Raw genomic sequence first — 15370 nt, forward strand, 5'->3', positions numbered from 1 at the left:
GCTTTCACTGCTGGGGCCTGGGTTTGATCCCTGGTCTGGGAACTAAGATCCTGCAAGCCTCTTGGTGTGGCCAAAAAAAAAAAAAAAAAAAAAGAATGCATGAGATTTAACTTCAAGGTAATAACACTAATTAGCAAATTGCACTTTAAAATTAGCCTAATTATTATTCCAGACACATAATTGGTGATAAGTGCAAATTTGTTTAGTAAATGTAGCAATAATTGGTATCTCAGCCTCTAAGACCCTGTATTATACCACTGAATATTTTAATAGTTCAGTATATCACTGGGGGGAAATGGGTGAAGGTGGTCAAAAGGTGCAGACCTCCAGTTATAAGAAAAATAAATTCTGGGATGTAATGTACAGCATGGTGATTACAGTTAACAATACTGTATTGTATATTTGAAAGTTGCTAAGAGAGCAGATCATAAAAGTTCTCATCACAAGAAAAAAAACTTGTAACTATACAAGGTAATGGATATTAACTAAACTCATTGTGGAAATCATTTCACCATACAGTAAGTCCCCTACATACAAACCTTCAAGTTGTGAACTTTCAGATGTGAACGTGCGTTCCGTCAATGTCAGGCATGAGTGAAATTGCAGCTTGCCCTCCATCTCCTATTGCTGACGATCCCTCAGCTCTACCATCTCCCACCTTGTCTCTCTCCTCCTGTCAATAACTCTTCTTGCCTGTTCACTCGATGCCAGCCCCTGGATGCCAGCTGTTGACTGTACTACTGTACTTTTCAAGGTACTGTACTGTAAGATTAAAAATGTTTTCTATATTTTTTGTTTTTTATGTGTTATTTGTCTGAAAAGTATTATAAACCTATTACAGTACAGTACTATATAGCTGATTGTGTTAGTTTGGGTACCTAGGCTAACTTTGTTGGACTTATGAACAAATTGGACTTATGAACACGCTCTTGGAATGGAACTCGTTCATATGTATGGGACTTACTTGTATATACATATATCAAATCGTGTTGTATACCTTAAACTACTACAATGTTATATGTCAATGATATCTCAGTAAAACTGGGAAGAAATTAAAATTTTTTCATTAAAAATATATACCATCAGAATTTACCAGTGGAATGTATCATTCCTAATAGTTTAACATACTGTATTTCTCCAATTCTAAGAAGTACTTTGGTCTCACATTGTAACATCTCTGAAACTGGGATGAGTCTTACTATTAAGGAAACAGCCAATGGCCAGGTGGCAGTCCTGATATAGTTGGCATTGCCTTTGTATTTGTGAACATGGTTATAACTACTCGAATTTCATCATTTTATTGAGTTCTGTGCAATTTAATACTACATTTGTCAAAGCCATATGCTAAGAAATGCAGTTGAAGGCAGGAGAAATTGCCAGATGTGTCAGATTAGATGACAGAAATTCCAAAACAACAAGAGGCTAATATAACCAATTCATGTATCACACAGGTCAATAGTGAAGGCCTGGAAGTTGTTTGTCAGAAACTTCCTTCTGGCCATTAATAGAGAGGCTGAATAGGTTGTAGTGACATATAATTCAGTTGAACAAGAAAACTATGCTTTTAGTCAAATAGGATCATGCCAGCATCAAACTTGAAGAATGAGTGTCTGGCTAGGAAGCAAATCTCAGAGACGAGACTAGGACATCCTTTTAAGAAATGCTATACTATCAGTGATATTGTGTGGAAAAACACACTTATTGATGCTCTGTGTGAAAAGGGATTCAGGAGAATTAGACTCTGTGTACAGAATTTGTAGAAATACTTTAATCAATTTATTTTGCTTATATTTTCCTTTTCTAAATATGCACATTACTAAAAAATTTATATCTAAGTCTAAAAGCACTGTTTCAGTATGTATTAAAAAGATCCTATGTGACAACACATTGTGTCATAGTTTAATTGGCAGCTCTTTTTCTTTCTCGGTGGTACATACAATCAAAGATGTCCTAGATTTGAATAGATGTGGTAAATTGAATGGAGGTTAAAATGGGCAGTAGATCTGTGAATTTCCAAGCTTCCCTTAGTGAAGGAACAGAGCTTGGTGTTTTGTCGTTGTTCTCGTTTTGGTGGGTATCATGTTGTTGCTTAGGAATGAGGTAGGGAGATCCTGCGATTTCTTCACAATTATCAGTTAGGCTTGTTTGCAGAACCAACATAATTTGAAGAGAAGCTAGCTTCTCACATCACCATTTACAACTTCTTAACGTAAGTCACAAATTGCATTCTGAATTAGGTAACATTTCATTTGTCATTAGCTAAGCACTTTTAAAATTAAATGTATTATATTTTTCCAATATAAAAGTAATATGGGTTAGTATAGAAGATGTCCTATATTAAAAAGTGGGTAGGTATAAGTATGTAAGCAGCCATATTTCTTCCAACCAAAATATTTGGTCAATTTCTTTTTTTAGAAAAATTTCTTATAAATGTTTTGATGCCATTTCTTCTAGTTTATAAAAATATCTCAGATCAAAGTAACATACATTTAATGTACAGTATTTGGGAAGTATAGCAAAGTATAAATAAGCATGAAAAACATCAGGCTTCATCTCACCACCACCCAGAGGTTGCCTCTTAATGTTTTTGGCCATCACATTCAACCTGTCCAGGGCAAACAGGAGCACTCAGTGGGTGCTTCATACGTCCTTACTGAATGCGTGAATGCCAAAAAAGGGAACTTGGAGAACAGCCCATATGTCTTGCTAATGGAATTAATTATACAGATCTTATGGTCTAAAAATCATCTGTCTTCTCAACTTTGCCTTATTCTTCTCACATAGCTGGAGCTTGTCCAGGACACACCCAACTGTCTACTACTTGGCAACGGAGCACTCTGGGGCAGTTGGTCATTGTCCTCACATCACTCCTCTCATTCATTCATTCGTTCCTTCAACAAATATTTTTTAAGTGCCCTCTATGTGCCTGGAATACAGAGGGGGTAATAAAGAAACATGGCCCCTGCCCTCTTGCAGCTTTCAGTCAAAAGAAGATAAAACAGATAAACATAAAAATGAATATATGATTAAATATATTTTCATATTGTGGCAAGTGGAGAAAAGGAAGAGAACAGGTGGCTGGGAAAATAAATAAGCCATAATCTGATTCAAGAGGGAAGGCCTCTCTGATGGAGTGACAGGTCAGAAGGTCAAGGAGGAACAAAAGGGAAGATTCTGAGGCTTTCCAACTTTAAGTGGGTGTGGCCTAAAAACAGTGAAGGAACAAGTGTTGCGGGAAAAGACTAGGCTACAGACGTAAGCACTTCCTGTAGGGCCTCATAAGCTATGGAGAGGATTTTGAATTTTCTTCTGTGTATGCTTAGAAACCAATAAGCTTTGTTTTGTAATTTAAATTGCGTTTACTTTTAATAGGTAACATTCGCAATCCAAAGTATACAAGATCCAAAGATTATTGAATGAAAACACTCTCTCCCTCCAGTTTCCTAGGCACCCAGTTTCCCCTCCCACGAGCTGGCTGTAAGTATACCTCCGGAAATACTCCAGGCACAAACAAGAAAACTTATCAGTCTGTAAGATATTTTAAGCAGGGGAGCAAGGCATCGGATTTGTGTTTTAAGACAACCCGAATGCTGAGAGGCGTCTGGCTTTCTGCGTTCAGAGCTACGCGCTCCAGCTCACGCATTTCACAGACCCTACTCTGCTCGGCATTCCGGGTTTCTACCGGGGAGATCCCCCGGGGGCCCAGGGCTTCGTAAATTACATCCTGGCAGGGCTCCCACGCTCGTTCCCACGCTGTGCTCCAGGCAACGGACCTGCGCGCTCGAAGCTCCCACGCCGCCCCTTTCCCGCATCTCGCGGCCCGGAACCCGGAAGCTCAGCACCCAGCCCAGGTGCGCTTGTGTGTTTTTTAACGAGAGACCCGGGTAGGAGGGCAGCGGCTCCAGGATGGCTGCGGCTGAGGCGGGCCCGGGCGTGGCCAAGGCTGAGGGCGGGGTCAAGCTTAGGGGCGGAGCCGACGCCTGGTCGGCTGCAGATCTCTCCAGAGCTCCTGCAGCCGTGGTTCGGTCTGGGACCCGGGCCACCCACGGGGCGGTGCGTGCTCTTTGGCCTTGGGCTCTGCAAAGCCCTTAAGGTAAATCCGCCTGGGAGACGGGCAGCTAGAGCGCTAGGGGACCAAAGACGGGGGCGGGCGGCTGGCTGGCGGAGGAGGGGAGCGTCCCGCGGCGAGTTTCCCGAGAAAGCTGAACTCGTCCCAGGTTTCTTGTGCATCAGTTTGCACCCGGCGAATTGGTGGCTGTCTCTTTCCGTGCGGGTGGTCTTTGGGCGCGGGAAAGACGCGGAGGTGATTGGATTAATCCGCCTGGGCATAGCCCAGATATCTGTACTGGACTGCTCGGTGGGCGCAGTTTTTGCCCCAGAAAGGGCGGGTAATTGACGCGCAGCTGTGTCCCGCGCGGCAGCCGGGTGATCCCCGGGCTCAGAGCGCGCGTGTCTGCAAGGCGTGCCTGGTTGTCGGGCGGCAAAGTTCCATGACTTCTTTCCTCTTTAGGCAAGACTCACTGGGTGCTGTCCTCCCCCCCGGGGCTGACGCCCGAGGCTCTGCTATGGACGGCAAGACCGAAGTAGATTTTTCCGGCAGCAGCTTAACCCCTTTGTGGCGGAGGCGTTCAAGCCCTCAGCCCCAGCTGCTGGGCCGGAGCAAGCCGAGGCCCCAGTCCTACCAGAGCTCCAGCGGGTTGCTGATCACGGATTTCCCAGTGGAGGACCGAGGGAGGCCCCCCGCGGCGCAGACTCCGGCCCAGGTGCCCACCGCCTCCGACGGCAGGCCGATCCAGAGGAGCCCCCTGCTTCTGTGCGCCCATCGGAGGTTGGTGACCAATGGGAGGACCGTCTCCCCGGAGTACAGGGCTGTTTCTCCTCGGCTTCGACGACCCAAGTCACCCCAGCAACCCAGAGCGGCGTCGGGCGGCTACCCCAGATCCCCAGCGAATGGCACTGCGACTTCTCTCGCGCAGCAGCCGCTGCACCGCCCGCGGACTCCTCTTGCGTCTGCCCCCTGCAGCCCCGAGGGGGACAGGGCCAGATTCCCCGCCAGCCCCCTGCTTTTGCCTGCTGCAAATGCGCTTACCCCTAATACCGCCTCCCCAGGCGCGCGTTCGCTGTCCGGCCAGATGGCTAAGGACCCTGAGCGGGGACCTTCGAGACTCTCTCCCGCGCCCCACAAAAGGTCTTTGGAGCAAAAACTCCCCCTCCAAAGGCTTCCCTCACAGGAGAACGAGCTCCTGGAGAATCCTTCAGTGGTTTTGAGCACAAACAGCCCCGCCGCCCTCAAAGTGGGGAAACAGCAGATCATTCCGAAGAGCCTGGCCTCGGAAATTAAGATAAGTAAATCCAACAGTCAGAATGTGGAGCCCCACAAGAGACTGCTTAAGGTCCGCAGCATGGTGGAGGGCCTTGGAGCGCCCCTGGGCCCCGCAGAGGACGAGGGCGAGGCGGAGAACGACTTGGACAGTCCGGGGTCTCTGCGGAGAGGCTTGAGGTCCACGTCCTATCGCAGGGCGGTGGTCAGTGGCGTTGATTTTGACAGTCCTACCGCCTCGAAGAAGAAGAACAGAATGTCCCAGCCTATTCTGAAAGCGGTGATGGAAGATAAGGAGAAGTTTTCCAGCCTGGGAAGGATAAAGGTAAGAATGGGCAAGAGTGTCGCAAGTTAGGCGTTCACTAAGCCACAGGTGAAGGTGACGGGGGTGGGGGGTGGGGAGGAAGGGCACAGAGGAAACCAGAGGTTATTGTTATTTTTTAACTCTGTTGTTTGTTGATCAAACCCGTGCACATTTATCTCTTGCCCATTGTTGCTGGCAGGCACAGCCCAGGTTAATGCAGCTTCATGGGAGGAACTGAAACTCTTATGTTTTAATTTTCTAAGTTCGGGCAAAAAGTGGGGGACAAATGGGGAAAAAAAAAACACAGAAGATTAAGTATTGGCCGAGTGAGCCCCGAACAGTTTTAATACAGGTAGCTGAAAGGGGATGGTGGGCAGGCGTGGATCTGCTCTCTTGATTATGTGGTTGCGCTGCCTGGTGCTTGTTTAGAAATGTCAGTCATTCGTTGCTGATTCATCACAGCTGATACAGGAAAACTGATTTCCCTTGAGCCTATTGATTATTTTAATTACTTACACTAATGATTTAATTACTGAATTATTTTTTTCAGTGGTGATCACATGCTAAATACGATTCAGGTGAAATGTGAATTTTAAAAGTCAGTTGCCAGATCACAAAAGACATAATCTGTCATCTTTGCTGTTTCTGGTTTCTCTCACCACTGCCTGTGGTTGTATCTTATTCCCATTTTGTGCCCACTTAATCCTTGAGTGCATTTAACAAGTTGGTAGCTGAAAACTTCAGGTTCCAGTGAATGGTGTGGTGTTGCTCCCAGATAAAGGCCTAGGAGCTGTGCTCATTAAAATATTACTAAATATGACATAAAGAAATAGGGAAAACTAGGGAAGGAGATTTTGGAGTGTGCATGTGCTGTCTTCTCCAGACACAAGACAGATCTCAGCAATCGGGCAGGAATTCATTTTGGCAGCCACATCTTTTCTTGATTAATCAGAGAGTCTATATAAATGTCACATGTGTAATACACAAGCAAGCCTGTTTTATTTTAGATCCCATGGCCTTAAAGAGGTTCCATAACATTTTATGTGTTTTTTTTTTCCCCTCCAACTCTGCAAGTATAGCATAGTTCAATTTAACAGTGATGGTGAATCATGAGTCATGAAATAAACTGGACTACTGGTCATTTGAGGATTCTCAAGCTGTATTGACAGAGCATGGGGGATATTGTACATTTTATTTCACCTTTTTAGTGAGTTGTAGTAGTGTTACGAGTGAACTACTCCAGGGATCATCTGCTGTATGCCTTTGGAAATCTAATGAATGTAACAACAAAAAAAAATACTTTTTCTTAAAATAGCTGTATTTTCTGTTTGGCTCATTCATACATAGTTTGCTTTGCTTTTCCTCTTTTTGCTTTTCTTGTTTCTTAGAAAAAAATGCTGAAAGGACAAGGAACATTTGATGGGGAAGGTAAGCATTTGATTTTCCAGACTTTTATTGCTGTTTCAATGTGGAATATCAATTATAAGTTGAAATCCAACTGAAGTTACAAAAAACACAAGATGAGAAAAATGTACAACTTCTTCACAAATTGTACAGCACAAAGCTCTGCACTAAGCTAAATTCACCAGCAGTGAGTAAAATTAATGGCATTCTTTGTAAGCAGATGACTTTGTCAGACCAATGTTTTGGGATTTTTAATTCTTCTCTATTCTGGCTCCATCCCCACCTCCCTCATAAGGTGGAGAAAGAGTAAGGGCAAGCTCTAGCCCTTTAGTTAAAAATTAAGTTTGGCATTTAGATCTTAAGTCATATTTCCTTTGACTTAATGTTCTTTTCCCCATATTTCTACATTTTAATATCATTTCTGACTTCCTGTTTCCTAATCCAGTTTCAATTTGGGGGAAATCTAATTCTCCTGGCTGACAGAAACATACTCCTAAGAATTTCGAACCCATATAATATTTTTGTGAAGAATCTCAAAAATAAAAGCAGCTTTCACCAGGTGTTCACACCCTAATCAGATTAGCAGACTTCGTGTAAATAGATGGATCCAGTGTCAGTGGTCTGGAATCTGGAAGGGCACAAAGGGAGAAGCCCCAGGTGCAGTGCATGTAGGGCTGGCGGGAGTGTGGTGCAGGTGAGGGTAGTTACTTTCTGTCATGCTTTGAAATGCTAAGATTTCCCAACCTTTAAAGAACAGTGAAGAAGGGTATGCCCCTCTATAAGTAAATCTAAGGTAAAACCACCCAGAATTATATCACCTTGGCTGACTACAAAACATTTCCCTATATAATTCTTATAAAAATCAGTTCTCATTTGGATCTTTTAAACAAGACCAGTTTATAAAAGTGTATTTACTGTACCAATCTTAGAAAACTGTTCTCTATGAGGAAGAAACCCAGATACAGTACTTTAGCTGGCTGGGGTAAATTCAGATTTTATAATTGAGGAACCTGGAAGCTCGGAGAGTTTAGTACCTTGTCCATGTTCACACAGCCAGGACTAGGACAGAGATCTGGTTCTTAGTCCAGTTTGCTTCCTCTTACACCCCGTTATGACTGTGCAGTGAACAGAGCATCTACGTAATATCGGTTTTGAGAAGATGCTTTGCTTCTTCTGGAATTTGATAGTGGTTTTGGGACCTTTGCCTCAAAGGGTTAAAAATGTCGAGCTTTTGTGAAGTCCGAGGACAGACCTTCACTTTAACTAGTTTTATGTTGTTTCCTTTTACAAGGAGCTGTTTCTGTGCACCCTCTCCTCTCTTCTCAGATATGATGACCTAGAAATTCTTTTTCACATATATGTACATAAGGAATGCAGGAGCCTTACAGTTAATGACTAACAAGAATGTAAGTCAGGAAGCTGTGTGGTAGAGTGGTGAGAACCTGTGATATTGGAACCAGGGGCCTGAGTTCCTGTCCTGCTGCTTCTACTCATTAGTTGAGTGACAGTGAACAAGCCTCTTAACTTCACTGAGCCTCAGTCTCATCCTGCGTAAAATGAAGCTAATAATACTATTGTCCACGTTGTTGTGAGAATGAATGAATGTATATCAACAATGTGTGCATACATTTTGTGCCACACACTAAGTACTTTAAAGGACACCACAGAGGTGGGGGGAACTCAGTCTATACCCTCATAATCTGCTTTACATATTTAGAACAATCAGAGAACAGTAAAATATTGCATAGATTCCAGTATTACTTTAGTAATGGTACGTATGGAACATGCAGTAGTTGCTGAGAGACGAGACAGATGTTTGCTGGCTTCAGTAGATGGGAAAAGCATTTCAAACTCAGTATATCCCAAACCAAACTCATAATCTTTCCTCTAAAGGTGAATCTCTTCTGGAGTTCCCATTTCCTACTTTTCCATTGTGGGACTTATAGAGCTAGGAAACATCCTTACCACCATATCCAGTTGACCCCCATATCCAGCCCATCCCCCCAAGTCTCCATTGTCTTTCACTGACCACTTCAGTAGCATCCTAATTAGTCCCTTAAGTAGTCAATATTTTGCTTTTCCAGTCTAATAAAGTCTTTTCCTTTTAGTGGATTCCCATTGCAATCGGGATAAAATACAACCCTTACAGTGTGAAAGAAACTCAGTCCTTTTGGACTCAGGGTAAAATCCAGTTCTTGAACATTGCCTGCAAAATTCTGCTTCTTTGGACTGTCTGGTTCTTCCCCCTAAACTCACCTTACACCCTTTGTCCGCTAGACACCCACACTCCAGTGAATGACCTTCCTTTGTTCTTCTAAGGTAATATATGTCCTCTTGCCTCAGGGCTTTTACATGTGCTTTTTTTCTATAGCTCTGTAGTTTCTCAGCTTTCAGATCTTAAGATATTCCTCATTAGCACCTCTCTGACCCCCAGACTAGATCATATCCTGCTGACAGTCTGTTCTCAGAGCCCCTGTATGTAAATCTTTGGGTGTGTAGGTATGTATTTGTGCAAGATCACTGTGTCCTCAACTCTAAAATGACTTGCCTTCTCACTTGGAGTAAAAAACCAAAGTCCTTTCAATGACATTGAGGCAAGTCTGCCCTCTGTTCATCCCAACCCCCAACTCCTATACTTTCTCCCCTCCCTTACCCTATTCCAGCCACACAGGCCTCCTTGCTGATCCTTGTACATATAGATGCACCAAACAGACTCCTGCCCCAGGGCCTTTGTACTTGCCGTTCTCCCTGATGAGATGTTCTTTCCCCAGCTGTACAGGTGGCTTACTTTCTCAATTCTTTTAGATCTTTGTTTAAATGTCACCTCTGTGAGGGCTTCCTAAACCACCCTGTTTAAAATCTACGTATCACCCCTTGTAACATGCTCCTTCTTTCCCTGTTTTATTTTTCTCCATGGTACTTATCAGCATCTGATACATTATAAAAGTTACTTGTTTATTTATTGTCATTCTCTCCTCACTCTGATGTCAGCTCCATGAAGAATGAGATTTTTATCTTTTTCTGTTGCTGTTCGTTGCTGTAGCCCCAGTGCCTAGCGGTCGCTAGTGTCCACTAGGCATTTTCTAAATATCAGTTGAATGAATACATGAATGAATGACTTTGACTATTTTTCTCATTAAATTTTTAGCTCATGAGGGCATGGGAAGTGTCTTTCATTTTCTATTTACTGTCAGCCCTTGGCACACTGTGGATGTCCAGTAAATATTTGTTAAATAGATAGACAAATAAAAGGGTGTAAATTCAATTTAACCTAAACAACAGTGATGAAACGGAACATGACCTTCATGGGTAGTGGACAGAGACGTGGAAACTCTGCTTCAGTTGGCATTTCATGTATGGGCCCTTCCCCTTCCCCTGCAGATGAATTGGGGGTAGAGCTGTGTGAGTGAGAAAATCACTTTTTGGTAATGACTCTTCAGTGACAAAATCCATTTGTCTCTTGTTTAACTGGAGACCAAACATCATATACGTATAAGTACAGATGTTTGTTTAGAACAAGTAGCATCATGATGGGGGGGGCAATTAGTGACATGTAGGATTTGGTTTTCTTGCAGAAAACGCTGTTCTGTATCAGAACTACAAAGAAAAGGCCCTTGACATTGACTCTGATGAAGAGTCGGAGCCCAAAGAACAGAAATCAGACGAAAAAATTGTGATTCACCATAAGCCACTGAGGTCTACGTGGAGCCAGCTCTCTGCGGTGAGTGCGTACCTTCTCTTTTGTATCTGTGTGCGTGAGAAGACCAAGTTGTGGACATTATGCCTGGTTGTGATTTTAATTTTTTCTACCAGTGATCCTGTAACCCTAAGGAGAAAGTCTCTTCTTTTTAGATTGTGAAATATTTCTTGAAACTCTGCAGGCACTAGTGAGAACATGACCTTTGACAATTCTGATCAGGAAAATTTATCAGGTTTTTATAAAATAAAAGACTGATGTACTATGGACTCTGGAAACTCTTCCTACTCAGTATCTTTTTTTTTTTTTTTTTTTTTTTTGCGGTACGCGGGCCTCTCACTGCTGTGGCCTCTCCTGTTGCGGAGCACATGCTCCGGATGCGCAGGCTCAGCGGCCATGGCTCACGGGCCCAGCCGCTCCGTGGCATGTGGGATCTTCCCGGACCGGGACACGAACCCGTGTCCCCTGCATCGGCAGGTGGACTCTCAACCACTGCGCCACCAGGGAAGTCCCCTTACTCAGTATCTTTTCTTGTTTTCTTTATAGAGTGTGTATGTAGTGGTAGCTTAATATATCCTGAGCTTTATCTTAATTATGGCTATATATACATATGTATATGTATGATATATGTATATATGTATATGTACCTACGCACAACAGGGAACTTATTACACTTCTTCCTTGGAAATTTCATTTGATAGGGACACATTGATATTTTCTTGAAAATGGTTAACGAATGGCATTCTGTTCTATCTCCCCGTGTGCATCTTTTGTTTGAGAGTATCTGACACTTACTTTTGTGTTGATGAGTAATTTCTCCTCTCTGCATCAAACGTCTTTTGTTTTTAGCCGTAATTTCTTTTCCTCCTGGCTTAACAATGTCACAGTGTGATGCTTAGTTTACTTGATGTGACTTTGGGTACAGCATTTGTGGGCATCTGATGCATTACCAAGTAGGAAGGAATTCCCGTGGCTGGCTTGGGTGGTGGGAGCGTTGCATGAAAAACAGGCCAGTGCACCTCTGTGAGTCTTTTGGCAATATGGGAGCAGAAGTGATTCCCTCTTAAGCCGAAATGAGCATTGTTCAGAGTCAGGAATCTCATGTATTTAGGGAACCCGTCAGCATAAGTGAAGAAGTTGTATATGTTGGCGCTCGTAAATTTGACCATGGAAATGGGTGCATGTTGATAACGGGGATGACTTCTGGCTCAGGCTCTTCCTCCCCTCTTCTGCCCTGTATTGGAATTAGAATTCTAGAAGCCAAGCCCTTTCTTCCTGTCTCTCTCACAGCCCCTAATTTTGTTCTAAGGAGAAGTTATGTATTTCCAGTCCCCCCAAAGTGTGACACCCTTACTGTTATGTCATAAATTAAAATGCTGACAGGGGCAGAGCAGGTAGTGTTATAAGTGATGTGGTGAGTGTAGGTGATGGGGAGTGGCAGGGACTGTGGTCCATAGGCCTTGTATGAATTGAGCAGTGGACACTTAGTTCAAACCAGCCCCGTGTTACAGTATTTTCTGATATTTAAAAGAGAGAATACAGGGGCTTTCCTGGTGGCGCAGTGGTTGAGAGTCCGCCTGCCGATGCAGGGGACATGGGTTCGTGCCCCGGTCTGGGAAAATCCCACATGCCGCGGAGCGGCTGGGCCCGTGAGCCATGGCTGCTGAGCCTGCACGTCTGGAGCCTGTGCTCCGCAACGGGAGAGGCCGCAACAGTGAGAGGCCCACGTACCGCAAAAAAAAAAAAAAAAAAAAAAAGAGAGAATACAGAAAGCCAGATTTTTATGAGCATTATCCTAATTCAAGTTTTAAAAAATGTTGTATGAGCCCAACAATATCTATGGGCCAGACTTGGCTCCTGTGCTAACAGTTTGCAACTTCCGTGATGCTTCTATGAATTTCGCAGTGGTGAGGTGGTATCATCTGTCCACAGAGCCGGCATGTTGGTAGCCTTATTCCCTAATCTGATGATCTGGTGGTATTATATACCAATGCAGATACTTGGAAAAACTGGTGACTAGGCCCACACAGGCCAAGATGGCTCTCAATGGCTGTCATTCCATTGTTGGTATGGACCATTTGGTAGAAGATCCTCAAGAAGAAAATTGTGGATTTTTTTAGTTCTTTCTCTGGGACAGCAGCTGCGTTTGTTAGCACAGGCCTAAATCCTTCTGTTGTTCTCTGAATGCTAAACAAAAATGTGTACTTCTGTGTCACTTACACTCTGCTCCAGCTTAGCTTTAGTACCAAACACCAGGCTGCCATATTTATGCCTCCTGGAGTTTGGCTTTCATTTAGATGAACAAATGCACACTGAAATAATACTACATATCCTTCAGTACAACTTCAAATATGGGCATGTGTTTTATTTGGCAAAGGATCAATGTGCTGATGCGCCTTTTGTTAACAAGATTGATATCAGAAGACTATCTGGTGATAAAATGTAAAGCTATAGGACTTCCCTGGTGGCACAGTGGTTGAGAGTCTGCCTGCCAATGCAGGGGACACGGGTTTGAGCCCTGGTCTGGGAAGATCCCACATGCCGCGGAGCAACTAGGCCCGTGAGCCACAACTACTGAGCCTGCGCGTCTGGATCATGTGCTCCGCAACAAGAGAGGCCGCGACAGTGAGAGGCCCGCACACCGTGATGAAGAGTGGCCCCCACTTGCCGCAACTAGAAAAAGCCCTCGCACAGAAACGAAGACCCAACACAGCCCAAAATAAATAAATAAATAAATAAATTTAAAAAAAAAAAAAAAATGTAAAGCTATAAAATGGGTTCTAACTGCAGCGTGTGTTATCTTGGATTTGAGTGTTCCCAGAAGGCTTGTGTGTATTTATTGTGTTGGTGGCAATTACACTTAATCAAAGCAGCATGATTGGACTTTGCCACTTTGCGTCACTTGGGCACCAGCCTGCATTTTCTTCGTGCCTTTTGTGTCTCTGTTTCACTTTTAAAACATATTAATTTTTTTTATTATAAAGTACTTCAAACATGTAGAAAAATTAAAACTTAAGTTTGTGTAATAGATTTCCAGGTATCTGCCATCCAGGTGCCAGCTTGAACAGATGTTAACATTTTAACATATTTATTTCAGGCTTCTATGTTTTGAGACAGATTCAGTTAACAATCCTCCTCTCCAGTCCTTTTCTCTTTCCTTCCTCCTCAGGGGTCATCACTGTCCTGAAGTTCTCTTCTGTCCTTCCCACGTGGGTTTTCTACCCACTAAAAAGTTTCAAGCAGCTCTGGCTTCTAGGGAAAGCAACAGAAAGCAGCGATTACTTTTTTAGAAGCCTAGCAATTAGTAAATATCCAGGTTGCAGTTAGGACCCTAAAGAGAAGAGGCTTCATGAATTATGAAAAATGTCAGGATGTTTTCCATAAGGGGTAGACACCTCCGTTTCTCTGTCTGACCTTGTGCTCTGATCTCTCCTTGTAAAGGGACTACAGTGTTTAGGGCAGGTTTTGGAACACTTCGACTTTCCATCATTTTTCCATGCTTAACTTTTAATAATACCAAATAAGTAGGGTAGTCCCCATCCTGTCTTTAACACAAAACTCTTCCTCAAGTAAGGCCTTGATCCCAGAAAGGGAATAGGACAAGGGGTGTTCTGGCAAAGGGGTTAGGTCTCAATTTGGCATCTACCTTGACTTTCTACTTGGGAGGGGTGCGTGTGAGCACACCTGTGCATTAGCTGCTGTTGATTGTTCTATTTTGTAAAAATCTCTTATCTTTTTTTTTTTTTGCTGTACGTGGGCCTCTCACTGTTGTGGCCTCTCCCGTTGCGGAGCACAGGCTCCGGACGCGCAGGCTCAGCGACCATGGCTCACGGGCCCAGCCGCTCTGCAGCATGTGGGATCTTCCCGGACCGGGGCATGAACCCGCGTCCCTTGCACTGGCAGGCGGACTCTCAACCACTGTGCCACCAGGGAAGCCCAAAAAACCTCTTATCTTTGTTGCCAACACGTGACGGCCTCCTGAGGTGATGAAACTTTTTATCGGTTGACTGTAAGAAGCATCCAGTAAGCGGGAGACTCTTTAGAAGAGCTGCAATTTGCAGTCATTTCTGGTTGTTGTGTAAGGTCCTGAAGCCTTCAGCCTGTATGTAATTTGTCTTCATGTGTTTGTTTATGATGTATCTCCTTTGGTTTCATTGGACAACCACGAAAGGTGGTTCTCCGTGTATGGTGTTGGGACAGGTTTAACTGTTGCATTGTGGTCACCTAGGGATGAGGGAGAATTAGAACTAAGTAAGAGAGGCATGTAGTTGGGCCTTCCTAGCAGAGAGAAAGTCTCGGCTTCCCTAGTTGGATTATAGCGACTTAGTGGTGACTGTGTGTAGCAGTGTGGCTTTGCTGACAGGGTCTCCATGTAGAAGTGGGGTGTTCTCCATTGTCAGAAACACAGCCTGAGCTCCATGCTGTCATCAGATGGTGCCAGGCTTACTCTTCCTTCACTTGATTGTCAGAGGATATCGATCTATTCTTCATCAGAAATATAGGATTTCTTCATTCCAGGGAACATAACTTTATGCTACTCTTCAGGCCTTGGGGAACACTAATATATGAGAAATAAATGATCGTAGTAACAGGTTTTAGTTGGTCATAAGTGGAAGAAATGTGAGGTTTCAATTTGAAAAGTCAT

At 43.7% G+C, this 15370-nt stretch overlaps 1 protein-coding gene across 1 annotated transcript in view; it reads left to right on the top strand.

Annotated features, from left to right (window-relative positions):
- Positions 1 to 4565: 4565 nt before the first annotated feature.
- ARHGEF26 (Rho guanine nucleotide exchange factor 26) overlaps positions 4566 to 15370 on the top strand; it is a gene marked incomplete at both ends in the record, with an annotated part of 142146 nt that continues 131341 nt past the window's right edge. Inside the window, 3 exons of the mRNA XM_079704918.1 lie at positions 4566 to 5645; positions 7013 to 7052; positions 10604 to 10749. Coding sequence (XP_079561044.1) covers positions 4566 to 5645; positions 7013 to 7052; positions 10604 to 10749 — 1266 coding nt within the window. The remainder of the gene's footprint in view (positions 5646 to 7012; positions 7053 to 10603; positions 10750 to 15370) is intronic.

This window comes from Hyperoodon ampullatus, assembly GCF_949752795.1.
Source record: "Hyperoodon ampullatus genome assembly, chromosome: 5".
Taxonomy (NCBI): Eukaryota; Metazoa; Chordata; class Mammalia; order Artiodactyla; family Ziphiidae; genus Hyperoodon; species Hyperoodon ampullatus.